This window comes from Quercus lobata, chromosome 10 (assembly GCF_001633185.2).
Source record: "Quercus lobata isolate SW786 chromosome 10, ValleyOak3.0 Primary Assembly, whole genome shotgun sequence".
NCBI lineage: Eukaryota > Viridiplantae > Streptophyta > Magnoliopsida > Fagales > Fagaceae > Quercus > Quercus lobata.
The window spans coordinates 5,212,442-5,235,137 of record NC_044913.1 but is presented as its reverse complement, the minus strand read 5'-3'; the positions used below and the strand labels follow the sequence as shown (position 1 = coordinate 5,235,137).

The window sequence follows — 22,696 nt, the reverse complement described above, 5'->3', positions numbered from 1 at the left end:
GTGTTTTTTTTTTTTTTTTTTGCTGTGGACTGGTGGTGGTGGTTGTGAGTGTGCTTGTGGCTGATGGTGAAGGTAGTTGTGGTTGGTTACTGAAGTTGGGTGTAAATATTTTTATTATTATTCTAATGAGTTATTTGTATTATTTTAATTAAATACCTAAAAATATAGATCCATTAATGTTGGGCGTGAAAATGTAAAATAGATAAAGTGACTTTTATAGGTACGAAATAGCTAGCTTCACTACCATGGATGCTCTAAGTGTGAGTTTGGAAAATTATTGTTTAAATAGTGGATGCTCCATTGTTGGGTCCTACGGGTACTATTCATAATTTAAAAATTATTTTACTGTAGTATTTTCAGCAATAAACGGTATCCAAATAAACCCTAAAATATAAAACATTTGATTGAGTTCTGGCTGGCCGTTGGGCCTTGAAGTTTGTTTGTTTTTTTTTTTTTTTTTTTTTTTTTTTTTTTGGTTTATAGGTAATAGGATCTGTTTTGTTCTTGTTTTTGTTTTTGGGTGGGTGGAGTCTTATCTAATAAGACTTGTGCGGCCTTTAGTGGAGTTGTACACTTGTACTTTTGTTTTGGCTGGGCTTGGGTTATTTATTTATTTATTTAATTTTATTTTTAATCTTGTGTTTATATATATATATATATATTTTATAGGTAATATAATAAATAAGTCTTGATTTTATGCAGGTTGAGATTGTTAAATACTTGTTATTGTTCGGTAAAGCTACAATAATACTTTTCATATATATCATGATTCTATTGCTCTATACTTGAAAGTTATTTTTTCTTCTAATCTTTATAAATATATTGTTTGAGTAGATATGTTTACTAAAAAATATGTATTTGGATATGAAAAACTTAAAAGAAGGAAAAAAGAAGAAAAATTAATTGAGTCTCAAAAAGGATCAATGGATAAATTTGTTATTAGTAATAAACAAAATACAACACAAAATTTAGAAGAAAATGTCACAAATTAAAATTAAAATCATATATAAGATCGACAATGTTCCAAGAAAGATTGAGTGGATTAGCTATATTATCGATTGAAAATGAGATTTTAGAAGAACTTGAATAGAAACTTTTAATTAGTCAATTTTTCATCTCAAAAGGCAAGAAAAATAGATTTTAAATGAAATATATTATAATATAAAAATATTAAATAAATATTAATTTCATTAATACATAAATATAAAAAATGCCCCATTTTAGTTCTCGCCTTAGGCTCCAAAATATATAGGGCCAACCCTGCCAGTGATGAACTATTTTAAATTTGTTGCAATCAAACCTAATGTTACAAGGCAATTACGAGTGAGGAATATTGTAAATTTAGGATTTGTAAAATTATTCAATACATTTGATGAAATATATTATATATCTTTCTCTCATAGAAGAGTTTGGTTTTTATGTAATTGTAAGTTTGTATATGAATTCCACTTTTATATGAGAGGGAAACATAACACACTAGGTGTACATATTTATTTCTCCATCACTAAAGGGGGAGGGGGTTCAATTTCGAAGTTTCATGCATGCTAAATAATCTAAGCAAATAGGCGCCACAAGGAGAAACAAATAGTAAGATAATTTCCTTGATGAAGAAGAGAAAATTACAACTGCTTCAGAAATATACTCATTTGCCACCAATTGGTGCAAGCTTGCTCAGGGGGAAAAACAATCCATCAGATACAATGTGACAGAAAATCATAAACTTTGAGACAGAAACATGAAAAAAAGACAACAATATATCTAGAGAAAATTCAGAATTCCTAAACAAAATAAAAACCATTCCATTAGCATGCATTTAGTGACTTGAAGTTGCTAAAAATTTCTGTTCATACGAGAAATAAGGTTCAATTTTTCATTAGCTTCAACCTGTTGGCGAATGTCAGTTTTTGATGCGCAGTCTGGATGAAATTTTAACATGGCTTGTTTGTAAGCTGTTTGCACCTGAAATCAAGAAATGATTAATAAGGTGTAGCTGTGGCATATTCACCTTCACACAATTCAAGCATGCAACAACTTTTAAATTAGGTTAAAGATAGTTTTGCAGCACCAAATAGCTTTTTACCTCTGCAAATGCCCAGTCATAATATCCTTTTAAAGCTCAATAAGTAATCCAGTATGTGAGAAGCAACGTGGGAAGATCGAGCTCTTATGCAACAATATTTTTTAGATTAAACCCTTGAGGACAAGGGCTGATCAGTATGTGAGAAGATTAAACTCTTGAAGACAAGGGCTGATTTCAAGGGAGGAGGAATGTTACGTGCTTAGTTTTTATTTAATTTTATTATTTAAGATTTTATTTTTGTTATTAGGAATTGGGTAATCAAATAATGAATCGGATAAATTGTTAGCTTAGTATTTGAATAAATCTTATATACTTGTAGTAGATAAAGATTAGGTTTCTTTTGAATTTAAATGTTAGCTTTATTTTGTAAAGCTATCTATTTATATAGCTTGATGTTGATTAATAAAGGAAGTTGAAAAATATTATTATTGAGTGAGTATTCACTTTGAAGGTTTGGACTCCCTCGAAATAGTCCATTTATTAATTAGGAGGTCTAACCAACAAACTCAATTGGGTTTGTAACAAATTCCTATACGTGTTGTAGTCATTTTTGTTCTGTTGGTGTAGAAAAATGCAGACTTGTATGGTACTAATAGTGGATTATTCTAGTTCAATTATTTTTTGCAACATAAAAGTGTACTATCAATTTTGCTACTAAAGATTTACAAACTAACATGATAATAAATGTGATTGGTGACAACATCAACAAAATAATCAATAAGTTTCTTGATTATTATTATTTTGTATTTAAAAGTTGACACATCAATTTAGAAGGTTTATTTAGTAAAATTTACTACCCTTGAGGGTTCCATTAAATATGTTATTCCATTAACTTGTATGCATTGCAAGACTTCAGCTTGCATATTTACATATGCCTGTTTTTTCTTGGAAAATCAAGCATATTTACATAAGCCTTTTTGTGTGTATGATATCTATATATCTATGCATGTATGTATATATATATATATATATATATATTTGGCAAAACTACAATGTTGATCCCTCAAGTTCACTCTGTGTGCGCAATTGGTCCCTCAAGTTTGAAGTGAGCACAATTGGGTCTTTAAGTTTTAAAACTGAGTTGTATTAGTCCTTTTACTAACTAATGTTAGTGGTGTTACTTACGTGGCTAACGGAACAATGACTTGACATTTTTTTAAAATGATGTGGCATTTTTTAATTACAAAATAAATTTACACATAAGAAATAATCTCCCCATAAAAAAAATGTAATAAACAATTTGATTCAAAACCTAGTACCAAACAAGAGAGAAAAGGGGAGAGAGTGGAGAAACCCAAACCCTAGCCGCATCATTAAAAAAATTACAAATTTTTTTAATTAAAACTTGAACCTGCACATTTTGGCTTTCTGTTAACACAGATGTAATGATTATTCTACAAAAGTTTGGCAATACATCTCCGGTCCAGATAGCAAACTTGTTACATTGTTCTTTCAGTTCAAGTAGGTACCAAAATACAGAATTGTGCTTTACACCAAACTCTAGATCCTTCCGACAATATATTGCTCTTTTAGATCCTGCAATGCTTGTCGAATTGAATCCTCATCTTGGCTGGAGTACTTCAAACATATATGCTGTTGAGTAACACGGTAGGCAATCTGGATTGGATGATACTGCAGGTAGTTTAATTACTTCCATCCTCTTCACTTCCTAGACATTGGAAATTTGTTTAAAATGTCAGATTAATTACCGCAGTTCATGAAGAGGGACCATTCCATATACATCAACAAGAAAAATTCATTAAGGAAATCAAATCAAGTAAAAGGAAGACACAGACGCTACATAAATTGGATTTCAATAAACATTTAAAAAAAAAAACTAGACCAGTAAATATGTTTTAAAAGCCACAAGGGTGGGACACTCGCTGAAGGCTGAAGCCTCCGTAAAGGTCAACCAATATTTTTCAAAACTTGTATGAAAAATGTGAGCAGCTTTGCAAGTAGTTTTTTTTATTATTTTTATTTTTATTTTTTATTTTTAAATCTTTAACTTACTTGTAAGGTTTAACATGTTGGCACCAACATAATACTAAGACCCAATCAGTACCAAACAATTTGTAATTTTTTGAATTAAAAAATGCCACATCATTATTAAAAAAATGCTAAGTCATTGTTCCGTTAGCCATGTAAGTAACACCGCTAACTGCAGTTAGTAGAAGGACTAATATAACTCAGTTTTAAAACTTGAGGAACTAATTGTGCTCGCTTCAAACTTAAGGGATCAATTGCGCACATAGGGTAAACTTCAGGGACCAACATTGTAGTTCTGCCTATATATTTCCAACTAACCTCATGTGGCAGGGTATCTGAGTCACCTCCAAGTTGGATTTCTAAGCCACGAAGCAATGAGGCCATATCCGTTGTTTTCAATTTATCAAGCTCCTTTCTTATTCAACACGAAGTTGCTCTTTCAAGTTCACATTTTTCTCATCCTTGATTTGCCATCATTTAGCAGATGGGGAAAAACATAGTAGTTAGTAAACGAGCAATGTAGGAAACTTTTTAAGTCATGTCTTGCTAAACGTTAAGAAGGAAATATATAACTGGCAAATACAGCACAAAGACACAAAATTGGATTAAGAGCGAAACCATCTTGATGAGTTGTATTTACATTCTCTGCACAATGTGCAATATTTTAGTGTGGTTGATAGTTTCTCTTCTGGCCAGCCCAAAAAAATTGGGACTGAGGCTTATTTCTTGGGTTGTTGTTGTTAATAGTTTCTCTTCTATATTACTTTCTCTACTACCTACTAGCGACCCCATAAAACATATACTTAGTTGTTGGTGATTTTGTTGCAGTTGCTATTTCGTGAGGATGCCACTGTTGATGATCTTATAGATGTTATTGAGGGAAATCGGAAATACATGAAGTGTATATATGTTTACAACAAGATAGACGTTATTGGTATTGATGATGTTGACAACTTAGCTTGGCAACCTAATTCAGTTGTCATTAGTTGCAATCTGAAGGTAGATTTTACATGTCTAATCTTTACCAACTTTGATTGTGGAATTTAACATTTGGAGCTTGCAGTAACCCATCTCAGTTCCAATGCCTTTTGAAGCAAACAGAGATCGTTCTGTGGTTTAATGCAGTTTCTTCTTGTAAAATGTACTTTCTCATTGTGCATTTATGCAAAACATATGTTACCACGCATCTAATTATGCATCCAAACATATGATATAACTCCTTGTTGAAGCATTATATTTTGTACAGATTTTCATTCGATGTGAATGGCTTTGTAACTTATATGGTTCATGTTGCTTAAACAGCTGAACTTCGACAGACTACTAGCAAAAATTTGGGAAGAGATGGGGCTTGTAAGAGTTTATACAAAGCCACAAGGCCAGCAACCTGATTTCTCAGATCCTGTAGTTCTTTCTGCTGTATGTTGCATACCTTTTTGTCTGTCCAGCTATCTTTAAATAGGCAGCTTTATTTATCCATGGAAGTTTCTAGTTTTCTTCCCTTTTCTTATTTCAATACTCTTGGTATTTGATTTCAGAATAGAGGTGGCTGCACTGTTGAAGACTTCTGTAATCACGAACATAGAAGTTTGATAGTATGGGGTATAAGTTCCAGGCACTACCCGCAGCATTGTGGCCTCAGTCATTTACTTCAAGATGAGGATGTGGTTCAGATTGTTAAGAAAAAGGTGCAGACAATTATTTCCTTGTTTAATAGTCTGATTGAAAGTGTATTTACTTGATAACTATACTGGCTGCTTTGTCGTTATACTTGAACGGGAAACTTCTTTGATAGAAATTCCTTGCAACGTCAACCCCCCCGCCCCCACCAAAAAAAAAAAAAAATCCTAAAATTAAACATTGGTTTTGCATTCTCCAGGATAGGGAAGGGGAAGACGAGGTCGGTTCAAGTCGCATTCAACAGCGCCTGCTCGAATATCTGATAAGGAGAAAAAGGCTCCATTGAAGACATAATTCCATTGACAGGTGCTACAATGCAGACCTGTGGTTTTTGAATGAAGTGGCATGGAAGATATACTTTAAGATAGATAGATCTATTGGCTCGTGTTGTAATTTGAGTTGTTCTTCAAAAAGCTGTCCTTTAGAATATACTGGTTGATTGTAATGCCAAACTTATTCTAGCAGATTTTGTATTCCTTTTTAGAGTTTCTTAGGAAATGAGAATCCTACGTTGCATTAAAAAAATAATTAAAAAAAAAAAATTAAACTCCTTTTAGAAATTTGTAAGTTTGCCTTGTGGTTTTCAGATCCTATGGGAAAATACTAACAGCTTGCATTCTAGGCATGAAAATATGTTATCTGTAAGTTTGTGCAAAGGCTAATAAGCTGTACCTGATGCTGTTTCCTATAATGAAATTATTATGGATTGAAAGTGAGCCATACAAGCATCATCATATTCTAGATTCTCTGTTCCATAATTGTTATCTATGCGCCATAAACCTCTTAGTGAGCCATAGAAGCATCATCAGTTGAGTTAGCTGGCACCTTTGTTTGTTATGTTGCATTGATTTTTCCAGAAGACCTTATTCCCAGTTGTTACCAAGGCTACTCTTTGTGCATCAAACAGAAACACATTTTCGGGAGTATGACCATACAACCAACGATGAATAAGTGTTCTTGCAGCACATGATATTTAATAATTCATTTCTCAAAACTGAGATTGTGATTTGTGAGTTCATTGGAACAAAAAAGCCTGTGTCACATTATCACACAATGGGTGGGTTGAATTTGCTGGGGTCATTGTCAAGAGCTAAATTATATGACAGCTGTAATCTATTTTGAAGTGTTCTAACTCCTTGTATAAAATATTACTTTTTTTTTTTGGTTAAAAGGGAAAATGCATTAAAAATAGCTAGCCATAAAAAGCAAAGTAATGGTTGAAAGCCTTAAGGAGTACAACCCAGCAGCATCCAAATTCAAAATAGTACATAATTCATCAGTAGGTGGTGAATCTAACACCACAAAATTCCCAGGAAGGGAGCAGCCTGCTCTAGCAAGGTTGTCAGCGCATCTATTTACCTCCCTAAAAACATGGATGATCTTGATATGATGGAACTGCTCTAGCAAGATTGTCAGCGCATCTATTTACCTCCCTAAAAACATGGATGATCTTGATATGATGGAACTGCTCTAGCAAGGTTGTCAGCGCATCTATTTACCTCCCTAAAAACAAAGGGGCAGTCTCTTAATAGGTGTAGGATAGATTCCTCCTGGCTCTGGCATAAGGGGCAGCTCGTGTTGCAGGATATGCCCCTGGCAGCAATGACTTGCCACACCGGAACGCTATTGTGGTAGCAAAGCCATATGAAGTGCTTGATTTTTGGTATGGTGTCAAACTTCCATAACCAATACCCCGAGAAAGAATGGGGGTTTGTATCTTCAGGTCTGGCCAGATCATATGCCGAGGCAGTGCTGAATTCTCCATTTTGAGAGAATTTCCAAACCAAGGAGTATTCTTTTCACCAAATAACTGCATGGGGTTGCTAGGATCTTTTCCAAAACCCACTTGGTAGTTCGAAAGAGATTTTTTCCCAACACCATCTTCCAAGAACACCATCTTCCATCTTGGAAGATGTTTGCAATGGTCAGGTTAGTTTCCTGTTGTGTTAGCGAACCCTCAATAAGCTCTCTGACAGAGCTCCCCTTAATCCATTTGCTTCCCCAAAATTGGAGAGTTGAGTTAGTCCCCACATTCCAACATGCCTCTTTCAAACACAGGAAAACCCACCTTGATAGCAGTCCAAATGGAGGAGCATGGAAGTTTGTCAGGGTCTTTGGAATTCCTTCTAGGCCGTGAGCAATTTTTATTTAACACAGTTTAAGCCCATAGTGAGTCTCTCTCATGGTACAGTAAATTGCCCCTTCCTCAGCTATAGGCTATAGCGGAAAAGAAACACAACAGATATTCATCAAAAGGATTTGTTTTAAATCCAGCTCCATCCATGATATTTTCTCATTCTTTTTGCACTCATTACCTGTCTCAATCTCTCTGCATCAACCCATTTATTCATTGTATTTGCCAAAAGCACATAATTTCCTGTACAACTATTTTAGTAATGCCTCTGCAACTACAGCGTTACTAAATCTTTTTATTACAACAAGAGTTTCTGTTTTAAGGCCAAAATACTTGTCTTCAATCTAAAACTTGGAGTTGAGCTTACTATCAATTGCTTTTGGTAAAAGACACATACCAATCTTTTAAAGATTAATTATTCGTAACTACAAAGGTAATGGAGAGGGAGTTGTTTACTAGCAAATAGCAACTATGATTATCACACAAAGAAGACTTCTTTAAAAAAATAAAAAAGGAAAAAAGGTCTTTTAACACATGTACGAGCACCTTCAAAGGGCAAATTCCAGTAATTATCATGAGTATTACATCCAATCCAAGAAAAATTTAGAGACACTAAATGGAGAGTTTTGGAAATGAATGCTGAATGTTGTCATAAGGTCCACCCTTTCAAGGCTTTTGTCCTACATGTCCATCAAGACAGGTAAATATCAGCCCTCTTTTGCTTGTCAAGTGGAAGGCCTTTCCTGCATATTTCCAAAACTTTATAAGAAAAGTTGGACATAATATAACATAAATGAACTTTAAGTTTCAGACTAGAACACTACCGTTGGAGTTCAATTTTGGAATAATCAATCTCAGCAACTACCACAGTCTCTTCATGCCCTGAGGTTGCAATTATCTCACCAGACTGCTTATTAATTACCATTTAAAAAAAATCTAAATGTTAAACCTTTTATCTAGGAAGAAATTGAAATGATTTAAGTCCAAACTTTCATAACCCAGCAAAAAAAAAAAATCCAAACTTTGATACCGGTCCGGTAAGGGTAGAGTGGCCCCATATTGCATAGCTACCACTAGAATCTCGAGAGGGTGAGCAAGTAGCTACAAACAACTGCCACCATAACAAAAAAAGGCTCATAGCGAAATTGCATTAAGCCTAGAACAGAAAATTTTGAGGTGCTACAGATTTTTCAGTACCTGGTTATCTGCTGCTCTGAAAGTTTAAAAATAATGTGTTAGTGAGATAAGTATTGTTGCTATGATTGGTTTTTATAAATACTCAATTCAGGGAGAAAAATGTTTGGGCAGAAGAAGCCTATAATGTTAGAAGCAAAAACATTTTCACAAGTTTTTTTCACAATTGCTGATGTGCCAAGATATGATCGGAACAACATCAGCCACATTTAATACACCAATCATACCATGCCACATTGCCACTTAGACAATTGTGAAAAAAATTTGGCCAATAGATTTACTGATTCTTACCTTGCTCTCTGCATCACTTCCCATAACAATTCACCAGTGCTAATGTTAAAGGCGCCAGGATAGCATATTATATGAGCACCTGCAGGTATTTACACTCAATAAATTTGTCATACATATCATGCATAGTGAACTAGAGACCACTATTATTTCAAAAAAATGGAGAACCTTTTGCTCTATATAATGCAGCAAGCTCAGGGAAGCGTATATCATGACAAATTCCTATTCCAATACGGCCAACATCTGCATTGAACAATTGCTTATCAGTGGCCAAGTCTATTTGAAAAATTGTTCATCAACCATTAAAACTAAATGATAGATTAATGTTATATCACTAACTCTCACAAGTATTGTCACATAAGTCTTAAGGACGCTATTTTTAGCAATTTTGTTCATAACTGCTAACGTGGCTTGTTTGAGTGATGCATGATAAAGTAGTGCCAATGGTGGACCCATGCAAAAGTAATATAGCTCCAATGTCAGCAATTATGTTCCATAGAACTACTCTTAGTGTCAAATGAGCCTCTAATCATGGCACCTAATGACACCTTACTAAACCACATCCACTTTAGCTGAGTAGGCACAGAAGGTACATATTCTAAAATATAGTCTGATCACAAAAAATGCTAGTGATATTTTAGGTTTGAGTCTAGATCATATATACCTGTGTCCACAATGGTTGGTTTATCTCCTGCCGCAAAGAAGTCAGATTCCTTGAATGTAATATCTCCTGGAATTTCAATATCAAACAAATGAATCTGCAAAGAACAAAATTGAATTAGAAACAAATTCTAAATGTGATATGGTTCAAAATATTCCTATCCATGTAACATATGCTCTAGAATCTTAATGAAAATAGATACGTGCACGTGCTCACTTTTCTATGCTTTGCCTTGAGCTTTCCATCAGGTCCAAATACACAGCTAGTATTATACAATTGGCCATCACTGGATTCAGGCACAGATCCACCAACAATTGTGATTCCATGAGAACAAGCAGCTTCGGATAACATGGAAAACGTTGGTGAGGCATCCTCATTCTCAAAATCCTCAGCGAATTTTGCAAAGTAATCATTTGAATAAGGACAGTTCCACATTTCCTTCATTGAAAATAAGCAAATAAACAAAAATCATGTTAATTTACAAAGACTTCTAACAAACTATTATTTCGAACCACATTGCTATTGCCTATTGCAACTATCACATGGGTAGCTAGGCAACTCACAGGTAAAACAACAAGCCTTGCACCGCACTCTACAGCAGCTTTAATCGAATTACGAGCACAGGCCAGATTCTGATTCTTCTCTGATGTAACAGATAGCTGACAAAGGCCAATCTTAAACTGTCCACAATATATAGCAACTACAATTACTTGAGTCAATGACTAAAAATGGAAAAAAGAAAAAGTGACCCTAAATTCTTGAACAAATATTAGATTCTTCACTTCCTACTTTACAACAACAAAGCCTCAATCTCAAAATTAAAGGTTAACTATAGATTCTCAACAACAGACTAGTCTTGATCGTTATGTATACTCCATTCTGCATCCTACTCTACTAGTGATAAATAATTCTTCTATTCAGTTTTATTATGAAGAAATGACTAGAACCAAAAAATTGATTGATGCATTCATTTGTTTTCTTGATAATTAAACACATATACCAACTATATTAGTATGTACTACATGCAATAATTTATAGTACATGTTCATATATAGTCTAGCATATGAACTATTAAAATCATTTAAAAAAAATCCAGAGTGTTTGTGAGATATATAAAGTAACAAATTAAAAGGGTGCTAACGACCAGAAGAACAAAATATAGGACGAGATTTGAAGTAAAAAAAAAAAAACCTTCGTAATATTACTGGGTACTTGTAGTTGTTCTGAGGCAGCGAGCATGGTGTGCTCTATGGAGCTTGGTGTAGAAGATGCCATCATTGCATTCACACACCAAGACTGAGCTGATGTTATTTAGGCAAAAGACAGTTCTAGTACCAATAATTCTCAAAGTTTGTGTTTTTCTTTTTCCCTATAGTCAACGGGCCTATTTATTCTGCGCATGCATCTATGCATGCCCTGTTTGCGAGTTGTCGTCTTATAAGGTCGTAATTCCCTACTCCCTAGTTCAGAGAAGTAACTGAGAATTTGCTTTAAGCCAAACAGAACTAATTAATAGGAAAAATTTATTATTCTGTATTCTCAATTTCTCAGTCTGGAGTGACTTGGAACTTTTTTTTTTTTTTTTTTTTCCTCTTAGATAAATGATTAATTTTATTATGAATTTAATTAGTTAATGAAACTTTTTTTTAGAATACTAAGTATTTATAACACATATACAGAAATGAGAGTGTTTTTAAAGAAACTTACAGTGGTATATATTTAAAAGAAAACCTATTATATTTAGAAAGAGGGAGTATCACATCGATGTCCTCCCAGCAATGCAAATAACTAGTTTAGCAACCGTAAAAATGTTTGATTCTGAATAATATATAACATACAATAGATTAATAGGGCTGAGTTGGAAATTTTTTATTTAGAAAATTAACATATGCTGGTGTATGGTTGTGATGAGTGATCACACTATAAGATGACGTGCATTCATACACTTTATTATACCCATTTAGTGGATAATGTTGCTTCAGTAAAATATGAGTGAATTAATTAATATTTTTATTAGTTAGGTTTTATTAAACAATCATTTATTTTAAATAAGGCATATCCATTCATGATTACTGAATGTGTCAAATCCCAAGAGCCCATGACTTTGTGAATTGTGGTGCTTACTAGACTTTGATAGTGTGGGCATTAAAAGCCTTGATCCTCCAAAAAGGCATAAGCAAAGATTTTAAAGGATGATTTACCAAGTGGTTGTGAATAATGCATGGAGAAAATAACCCATGGCTAGTTTGCAGGGCAGAATCTTGGTGCTGTGTCATTAGCACTTGAAAAATGATGGCTGGAGTGAGAAACCAATCTCTTGTGCTCTCCTTCTTCTTCTTCTTCTTCTTCTTTTTTTATTTTTTATTATTTTTTTATGTGTGTGATGGTAATGTGATCTTACTTATGTACACTTTAGTGGAATTAGTTTACTCTTATGGTGTTGACATGGTCTGTAATGGACTTGTCATTCTATGAGTTTTTTATTTTTATTTTTATTTTATTTAGTGTTGTAATTTTTTACTCGTTCTAATTTAAGGTTTATACGTTTTTTCTCAAAAATTGTGCATTTAAAACAAATAAATAAATTGACAATAGAGTAATAGAAATTGAAACATAAATTATACAGAACAAACCCCCATTTTGGCTTATGAGAAGAGGTAAAAATTATTATATTTTCTTTTTCCAACCTTTCTTGGCAATCAAATAGTGAACAATTTGCTCATAGAACTCAAAAAGCACAAATCAAGATTGAATAAAAAATTGAGAATTGAGAAGAGTAAAAAATACATTTAGGGCACATTTGGTACACTGAATGAGGATTACAACAAGAATTGTAATCTTTATTACTAGGAATAAAATGTATTGTAATGGAATAATTAAACCTATTCATAAGTTTGGTTGTAAGTTGTAATATTAGAATAAAACTTAAGATTTATTTTAGAAAATATCTTACTCATACAATTATATTTCCTTAAAAATAGTATTTCTTAAATATAAGTGAGAGATGAGCTATTTTTTATGATTTTTTATTTTTATAATTTTTACATATATATATATATATATGAAAAAATTGTTTATTTGTAAATGCATTAATAATTTTAGAAATTATTGTACCTACTGAGAAATAGTTATTACAACCTATTAGAGAGGAATTGTTATTATTCATTTTGAAGAATAACTATTCATAAGGAATGATTATTCCTTGTAATAAAAAAGAGAAATGATATATCCACAACATTTTTACAACAAATCCTAAGTGACAGGTTGTTACTGGTTGTTATTGTTAGGGCAAAAAAGTAATCTTAGTGTTAGTTTCAATTTTGAACCAATAACAACTAACCACCTGTGATTTGTTGTAAAAATATTGTAAAAATATTGTGGACGTAGCATCCCTCAATAAAAAATTACCAAACTAAAGAATGACTAAACTATATGAATAACTATTACATTACAGTGTCTATTACAGCCTATCAAACATGCCCTTAGGTAATTCTGTTCTTCTTTCTTTTCTACTCAGTTTCCATGGCAAATAGAAACAGAAAATTACATGATCATTAGTAGAAAAAAAATAAACATAAAATTGACTTCAAAATAAAATAGCCATGACCAAAAAAAAATTTATTTCTTCATAACATTTTTGAAAACATAAAATGTGTACAAATCAAATAGTTTCTGATAAATTAAATATGGCAGGTCATCTCAACGTTATACATTAAGAACTAAAAACAATCACATTAAATTTAAAGACTAAAAATGACTACTTTTAAGTTTGTTAGAGACAATCTCTTTTAAGCTTCCCCCTTCTAAAAACTCGTAAACTAAAAATGAGTGTCGTGGATGTGAGCAAAAGCCATAAAGTTTTACTATGTTGTGATGCCTAATTTCTAGCAGAGCATGAATCTTATTTTCAAAAGCCTTTGTATTGGCAATCCTATTATCCTGTTGTCGGGGACGTTTTGCGACAAGGGCTAAAAATGCAAGAACGGCCCAAATCTCCCCTTGGGTTCTTTAGAGGTGTTTATTGTGGAAAATCAAGCCCAAATTCCAAATGTATAATGAACAAAAGGCTAATGGTACTTTGACAAGAGAGAATCAAAATGCTAATAACAAAAGTGCAGAAAAAGCATAAAAACATAACAGGTCTGAAACTTCAACCCACAATCACAGAGAAGAGGAAATTGAGAGAGGTTGTGAGGAAGAGAGGGAAGGTTTCCCAGTACCCATATTTCCACCCCTAAGGTTCAAAATTGTGAGAATGTTTCCTAGCTCAATGAGTTTTTGCTCTCAAGTTTCAGCTCTATAGGGAAAACGTGGTTCAATAGGTCTGAAACTTCGACCTATAGTCAGCAAGAAGAGAAAATTGAGAGAGGTTGTGAGGAAGAGAGGGAAAGTTTCCCTGTACCCATATTTCCACCCTCAAGCTTTGGAATTGTGAGATTGTTGACTGGCTGAATGGGCTTTTGCTCTGAAGTTTCAGGTATGTGGGTAGAACGTGGTTGGCCTTGTTTTGAACTAAAGAGAGAGTTTTATATAAAATTTGGGGTGTTGCTAATGATTGGTTTTTGAGTAGTGGAAGAGACTTTTATCCCCTATGATACTAATTTGGTGTTTTGGCTTGGGTTGCTTTTGTTTAGGGAAGAGTTTGGTATGCTTTTAACATGGTTTTGGAAATGCTTGACTAAACTCTTATTGGCTCTCATTTTTTAGTTGTTTCAGACCATTGGGAGGCTCACCTAGATGAGAGCTAGTGGCTGAAGTTGGCCAATGAGATCCAACCATTTTTAAAGAAAAAAATGGTTCGGACAAAAACTTTGGGCCACAGTCACCTAGAGCATAAAAGTTGTTTTTGGGTGGAAATTTTGGATACAAGACCTTCTCCATAAGCCTGAGGTGCTACCAGTGTCCTTTGCCCATTTGGTAGCACGCATGGGCTGGGCTCATGCAAAAGGTCAAAAAGGAACCGACCCATACCCTCCAAACCACACTTCCTCAATTTCCCTCATAAGTTGAAGGTTCAAATAGTGTATAAAACACTTTGAATGTTTAGACCCTCAATTCACAAATTACCAATTCAAGCTTATTATCAAACAATATATGTGCAGAAAATGAACATAAACTTATAACAGAATTGATGAACAATCTAAACCAAATAAAATCACATCCACAGTAGAAATTAAATGGCAAAGATTAAGGGATGCAAACACAAGGACAACACAACGATGTGTTATCGAAGAGGAAACCAAAGCCCTCGGCGTAAAACCTCTCTTCCACCATCCAAGCGGTAAATAATCCACTAAAGAATGAAGTTGGGATACATGAATAGCAAAAGACCCTCCAAGCCTAATCTACCCAGTGTACCTAAACCCTCCAAGCTTCTTGCTCCAACGAGGTTACGCCGAACATTTGTCTTCTTTAGTTTACCGGATTCCGCTATAACCCATAGCATCAACCAATATCAATTGGTCCCTTTCTAACTTCTTCCTAAGCACCAAATAGCCTTCTCATAGATATGGTTATGGTGAGAAAAGGTTTTGACTAATGTACCTCTCAAGGATGTAACAATGGAGAGGGTAAGAGTTGAGGAATTTGAAGAGTCACTATGTAAAGATTGTGGATGAGTCAATCTTGTTTTTCTCTAGGGTTTCTCTCTCAAAATTCTCTCTGAAAGCTCTTAATATTTCGTGGGTATTAGGGGTATTTATATTGGAGTGAGAAAGAAATGTGAAGAGTCAGTTTTTCCATAATAGAGTGGATTAACAACTTGGCCTCGCGACTTGATTGAGTTGTGAGTCCAAGCTGCGAGCTAACTGAATGGCTAGTTTGGACTTTTTGTCCTGTAGTGCTATAGCTGGCATGACGGTTTAGCTTCTCTGCATGCTTCACTCGTGTGCATCATTTGGCGGCTTGCAAGCCACGAGCCACCTGTGAGCCACCTGCGAGATTCAGCCGCAAGTCCCAGTTTCACTGCATAGTCTTGAGCATTTCTTCACACTCTCTCACACACTACCTTTACATGAATCTCACCTAAATACAAGGTTACTAATTGCTAAATTACAAGCAAATTTGGCACGGAATAAAGTCAATAAGATGGTTGATTAAATTCAACCTTACATAAGTCACATGGGCTTGGGTCATGCTTAAAAGAATAAAATATAATACAATACGTGAATTGAGCCCACAATGAAGTCAGGCTTGGTTGAATCTGGCTTGTAGAAAATGTGTTGCAAAAATGGGTATCAACACCTGTATTGAATGAAATTTTTTCACAGCAATAACTTGACCTATTTGTAGCTTCGCTTTATAAAAACTTCCACGCCCTCCCACTCCAACACAATGTTTGGAGTCAAATCCCTCTATTGCTTCAATGATACTTTCATACACCATTTTTCCATCATAGCTCCAAAGTGCCAACATATTACCATTTTGAGCTTCTCTTAGATTGTTTAGCTTGTTCCTCTTACCTTGGCGCTTGAGAACATGGTAAAGAATCCCAAATACAACCAATGATAGAAACATTGTGCCTAAGATAGGAACAATAAGGAAAATCACAACTTTATTTTGCCTTTTCTCTCCATAATTCTTGCTCTAAGTAATAGAAGAGGGGCAAGCTTTCAAACCACTATTATTTCTTAATGCTCCAAACGTAGCCTCACAAAAGGCTTTATTATTGGGAAGAGGACCCACCAATCGATTGTATGATATATCAACACTGATCAAGCTTGACATTTCAGACATTTCACTGAAAGTGTAGGGAATGGAGCCGGACAGATCATTGTGGGAGAGATTCAATGTTTCTAACCTTCGCATATCTCCAAGTTGAGGTGGTATTTTCCCGATAAGTGAATTTTCACTTAAATCGAGCATTTCAAGAGAGTCTAAGTTTCCAATCTCAGAGGGAATAGCCCCTTTAAGTTTATTTTTGCTTAAACTTAGGCTGTGTTTGTTTCATGTAAAATATTTTTCGGAAAATATTTTCAGGAAAGGAAAATATTTTTAAGTGTTTGGTTGCATTTTAGAAAATGTTGTGAAAAATATTTTCTGGTGTTTGGTTATGTTGTTGAAAATACCATAGAAAACACATTTTCTACTTGTTGCTCACATTTTCTCAGCTGCCAAACAAATATATAATTTCATTCCTCAATCTAGAAACACAAATAAAAACCCAGAAAAAAAAAAATCATAATTCGGTCAAATTGAGAGAAGAAGGAAGAGAGAGAGGCGAGATCGCGCGATGGAGGCGAAGGCGAGATCGCGCGACGGAGGCGAAGGCGAGATCGCGTGGCGCGGTGCTGCGATCGTGATCGGCTCGAAGGCGAGATCGAGATCGGGGATGACGAATTTGGGTCGAGGACGATTGGTTTTGGGGTGCGACAAGAACGATCGATTTTGGGTGGATCGGTGTGGGGGTGCGACGATCTCGCCGATGGTGCGATCGGCACGATGAGGGTCTAAGATGGTGCGATCGAATGGGTTTTCTGGGTTTGACGAATGGGTTTGGGCATTGCTCGACGAACGAGCTCGGTCTTGGGTTTTCTGGGTTCGTCGGAGTCGGTTTCTGGGTTCGGTCTCTTCTTCCTCTCTCTCTCTGCGCGCGGGCGCGATCTCCCTCTCACTCAGCTCTCTCTCTGTTTTCCGAAAAATGATATTTGAAGGTAAAATAAAAACGGAAATCATTTTACATCCCAACACAGGTCAATTGAAAAGCATTTCCGGAAAATGCATTTTCCATGCCCAACCAAACACCCGCATTGACGGAAAAGCATTTCCAGAAGTGATTTTCACCCAAAACAAACAGAGCCTTAAGTTCAAAAATATTGAGCACCCTTCTATTTGTTTAGGAATCGATCTAGTTAAATTGTTGGCTGAGAGAATAAGATATTGTAGATTGGATAGCATTCCAATTTCCAATGGAATATTACCTGAAAGTTTATTATCACCCAAATTAAGTAGAAACAATGACGTCAACCTTCTTAATTCCTTTGGAATCTGCCCGACTATATGATTGAAGGAGAGATCAAGCAAATGTAGCTGGATGGATCCTCCAAGCTGATTATTTTTTTGGTAAATTATATTATTTTTTTGGTAAATTACCTCTAAATTCTAATTGTACCTTAAGTAATGTAAAGAGACCTATAAGAAAAAAAATCTTCAAAAAATTAAGTCATGGCTAAAATGTATGTCTAGTGAGTGTCTGTTTGGCATGATTAATTTTGCCAATTTACTTTACTATTTAGCTTATTTTTGCTACTATTCATGGGTTCCACTGCACTCTCTGGTACTATTCATAAGTCTATTGTAATTTCAACTAACTTTTACCTTTATTTACAGTACTTTCAGCGAAAAGTTTTAAGTTTCAACAAAAGAAGCGGATCCTAAATGAATCCCAAAATGTAGGGACCAAATTGACTGTGACCCCAAAATGTAGAGATGAAAATGATGTTTTCTTTTTTATTTTTACTATGCTTCTATTGAGTCACATCAGCAGTTATATCATCCACCTATTTTCAACTCTCTCTTTTATTTTTTAACTCCTTTTCTTTTTATTATTATTAATTCCCAAATTATTGTTACACCTTTTCGGTTTTTCCAACATTTCCACTCAATTATACATTTTCATCTCTCAATTATTATCTGCATTAATATCACTCATTCCTATGAATAAAGGGAAAAAGGGGAATTGTTTTGTCAATAAAGCCACAGTATTAAAGCTTGACATTATGTCAATAAAGCCTGAAATTGTGGAGAAATTAAATTAAAGCTTGACCTTAAGTAGCCATGGCCATGACCTCTTTTATCAATTATTGTGATAGGGGTCTTCAAAAAATATATTTTATGCCGCTAGTTGATATTAATAACCATAAGCTTGACTTAAGTGAACAAAGCCTGGGGCCTATAGTGGAGAAATTATTATTTATTTCGGGAGAATTGCTTATGTGGTCCTCCCTGACTAATGAGATGATGTCATTTATGTAAATGTATGTATGAGCTTCCTTATCAGTACAAGAAATAAAAAATAAAAATTACCAAATGATATTACATTTGCATAAATAACAACATTTTATTGGTTGGGAGGTTAAGGAAGACAACGTCAACAGTCCTCCGAGTGGACCTGATAATTTCTCCCTATAGTGACTATTTTGTTTGGCGCCCTGAACGCGTCAAATAGGCTTCAGCTTAATTTTACACCTAAAGACCCCAACATGGATAGCATGTTCTGATGAACCTTAACTTAACCTGTAAGTTAACCGTGTGATACACGAATAATTTTGTGATATTTTATGCAAGAAAATTTTGGAGAATTTTGTATATATATTATAATGAAAAAGTAAAGTAAATTAAACTAAAAAAAAAATACATTTTGAGATATTAAAAATTAGCTTAGTAGCTTCACTGCACATTTGTAGCATTCTTAAGGTAAGATTAATTTCTTTTTAAAAAAAAAAAAAACTCAGGAAACCAAAAATAAATGCAAAAGAGCAACAAAAGCATGAAAATCAAATAATTTTTATTGTGTTCACAGATTGTGTACCACGAAATGAAAATATGCCTAACTCTCTCACCATCTTCCACCCATCGATAATGCAACATTGAAATATGGTATGAGCAAGTTCATATGCATGTGTCTTATAGATTGTTTAAAATCATGGTAGAATATGACTTTACATTGCGCACCAAATATTCTCTCTACTTATATACCCAAAACAAAAAATATCCAATCTAATTACCCAAACCTATATCATATTTAAGCCTCTAATTTAAAAAGAAAAAAGAAAAAAATTGCCAATGGTAGGCTAAGCCCTATAGTGACTATTTTATTTTACGCCCTGGAAGCGTCAAATAGGCTTTGACTTAATTTACCACATAAAGACCTCAACATGGATAGCATGTTCAAAATCTGATGAACTTTGACTTAATTTCTACCCATAGAAATAATTGAGTAGTTATGGATTTTAGTTAACTTAACTAGTAAGCTTCTTATCGAATCTCAAATTAATTAATATCTTGGCTTGATGATAAAACGCAATCATCGATGCCATAAATTTGAAACACTATCATATCTTTAAAAAAAAAAAAAAAAAAAATCAGTTGCTAAACTATCCAATTTTGAGTAAAAACTACATTGGAGATCATACATGAGTTTGGCTTACTTCCAGTACTTTTCTAACAGGAATCTCCTTTTGTTTTACTGAGAAACTGACCGCCACATCACCCATTAACTAAATAAAAGGTGAAGATTTAAAACCCACTAACACTTGCCATTGTGTATTTAAAACAAAAGGAGGCCTCCAATTAAAAAAGTACTGGAGGTAAGTCAAACTCTTCATCATACACTTAGTGTAATTATGCAAGCTTATTAGACAACTAGGATTATCTGTGGTTGGATCTTTAGATGCCATGCATGAAAAATAGGGAAATTTTAGGAGTGTATATATATATATATATATATTATATAATCTAAAGTGTACAATACAATATAACATACTGAAATCTCCACACTGTAAGTCAAAATTTTATAATGCTTACAAACAATACTTCAAATTATACACTTCAAAGAAAAAATGCACTCAATATACATGACTATATCCTAAAATACCACAAGATTCAACACAAAACATGATCCTACCTAGAATATGCAACCCTGGCAAAAAAAAAAAAAAAATTGTGTTGTGTTTCTATTAGTTCATTTTTTTTTTTTTTGGTGTGAAGAAAATTCTAAAGTACTATAAATTTTATTGTAAAAAACTTACAAACGAATGTGACATTTCAAGAAAAGAATAAATAAATATTGAATTACTTATTGTGATAAGACATATTAATTTATAAGACCTATGTGATAAAAAAAAAATTTACAGGTTACACACTTTTTTTTTTTAATTAGAAGAAAAAAAAAAAACCTTACTGGCCCCATTTTAATATGGGGCCTTTCTACTGGGGCCTTGCCGACCCTAGTAGGCAAAAGCTAAAAGTAATTGTTCATTTTCCAAACAATATAAAAATTTAGAGAGACCGTTGGAGATATCATTGACGAGTAGATAGTGCTTAAAATTTAAAAAGAGAAGAAGATTAACCGTTCTTTAAATTATACACTTATGTCAATAAAAATGAATGGTTTTACAACCACAAGCTATTTTCCAATTTTTTGCCATAATTTCAATACAATGAATTATTAGTGTTTACCTATCATTTACATATATATCGACTTTTTTTTTTTTTTTCTCTCTCATTATTCACACTTTGCCATATCATAATTATGATAAAAAAGTTGTGTAATAGTATGTGTTACTAAATTTTTTTTATAAGTGCTCCACTTAAGTTAATAAAGCCTAAATTAGTGCTTGACTGAAGTCTTTTTTTTTTTTTGGGGGGGGGGGGGGGGGGGGGGGGGGGGGGGGGGGTTGAGAAAACAGTGCCTTACTTAAAGTCAATAAAGCGTAAATGCACAAGTAACTAACTCACATGGGCATTTGCCTCTTCGTCAATTACAAAATGATAGTTAGGAGTTAGGACAAAACCATGGGCTTGACTTTAGTCAATAAAGTGTGGGCCCTGTACAACCCATTTGTTATGACTAATTAGTTTCGCGCCCTGGACGCGTTAAATAGGCTTTGTCTTACGTGGAATATTCATCACATAAAAATTCCCATCGAGTGATAATCATCACTGAACATAAACCGATCCTAACCCAGAAGCCAGGACCTTACCACCACCTAAAGACACCAACATGGATAGCGTGTTCAGAATCTGATATATTGCTTTAGAGTCTATATGTACTATGTAGATGAACTTTGAATTAATTTCTGTCCATAGAAATAATTGACTAGCTAAACTCTCCACTTTTGAGCAAAAACTAGTCGCAAATACCTGCAAATGCAATGCATGAAATATTTTTACGAAAATATAATATACATATGGACTACAACAAATCTGACTTTTTTCAAGGATCAGAACCCTTGAAAAAAAATTATATTATGAGTCCAATGGACCCTTGATAACCTCCTTCGAAATTTACACCGTCGAGATTCGAGAATGAAATTTTGAAGGCCTTCATGGCCCTCAAAACAAGTGCTCTAATCTTATTTTGAGGGTCAAGAGACCCTTAAATAACCTTTTACCAAGGTTTAAAATATTTACATTTACAACTCTTAATAAATAAGGTTATTTAAAGGGTCTTTTGACCCTCAAAATAAGATTTTATTTTATTTAAAAAAAAAACCACAATCATGCACAATATATATATATATATATATATATTTATATTTATATATACGCACAAAAAAAAAATTCACAATTGTTGAGATAATATGCTATGATATTGATGTATAGCAAAAGTGATATCAATGGTCTCAAAAGTAATATGTCAATTATTGTTTAAGAGAAAAGATATTAACAACCACACTGTACAAAGACCAAATTTGTCCAAGAGTTAAAAGTTTTGATACATTTTATTCATTATCATCATCTCCAAAGCAAGAAGTTATTAGCTAGTGCAATTGAACATTTCAGTTATTATGGGTGCCCTCAAGTTTTCGACAAAGAGAGAATGATATTACCTTTATATATATGATTTAGAATTTAATTAGTTTTAAACTCTTCAGTTTTTGTATCTAATAATTTATTTGCCACAAAAATTAAAAACTTAAATGGACACGTAGCGAAAAATTGAATTTCAATT

The 22,696-nt window shown here is 33.7% G+C and overlaps 2 protein-coding genes across 3 annotated transcripts; one reads left to right on the top strand and one right to left on the bottom strand.

Annotated features, from left to right (window-relative positions):
• Positions 1-3,670: 3,670 nt before the first annotated feature.
• LOC115964250 (developmentally-regulated G-protein 2-like) lies at positions 3,671-5,542 on the top strand. Its single transcript, XM_031083604.1, has 3 exons — positions 3,671-3,718; positions 4,898-5,068; positions 5,372-5,542. The coding sequence occupies exons 1-3, from the start codon at positions 3,671-3,673 to the stop codon at positions 5,522-5,524; spliced, it is 372 nt and encodes a 123-aa protein (XP_030939464.1). The 3' UTR covers positions 5,525-5,542.
• A 2,709-nt stretch (positions 5,543-8,251) lies between these two features.
• On the bottom strand, positions 8,252-11,599 carry LOC115965315 (omega-amidase, chloroplastic-like). Of its 2 annotated transcripts, XM_031084506.1 has the most exons (10): positions 11,215-11,599; positions 10,587-10,703; positions 10,240-10,461; positions 10,027-10,120; positions 9,531-9,605; positions 9,366-9,444; positions 9,078-9,093; positions 8,911-8,991; positions 8,705-8,787; positions 8,252-8,623 (listed from the first exon to the last, which is right to left on the bottom strand). In XM_031084506.1, exons 1-10 carry the CDS (start codon positions 11,299-11,301, stop codon positions 8,572-8,574), a joined length of 906 nt encoding a protein of 301 aa, XP_030940366.1. In that variant the 5' UTR covers positions 11,302-11,599; the 3' UTR covers positions 8,252-8,571. The 2 variants fall into 2 exon arrangements, with proteins under 2 accessions (XP_030940366.1, XP_030940367.1); XM_031084507.1 differs by lacking the exon at positions 8,911-8,991 and having other exon boundaries at positions 8,288-8,623; positions 11,215-11,354.
• Positions 11,600-22,696: the final 11,097 nt, after the last annotated feature.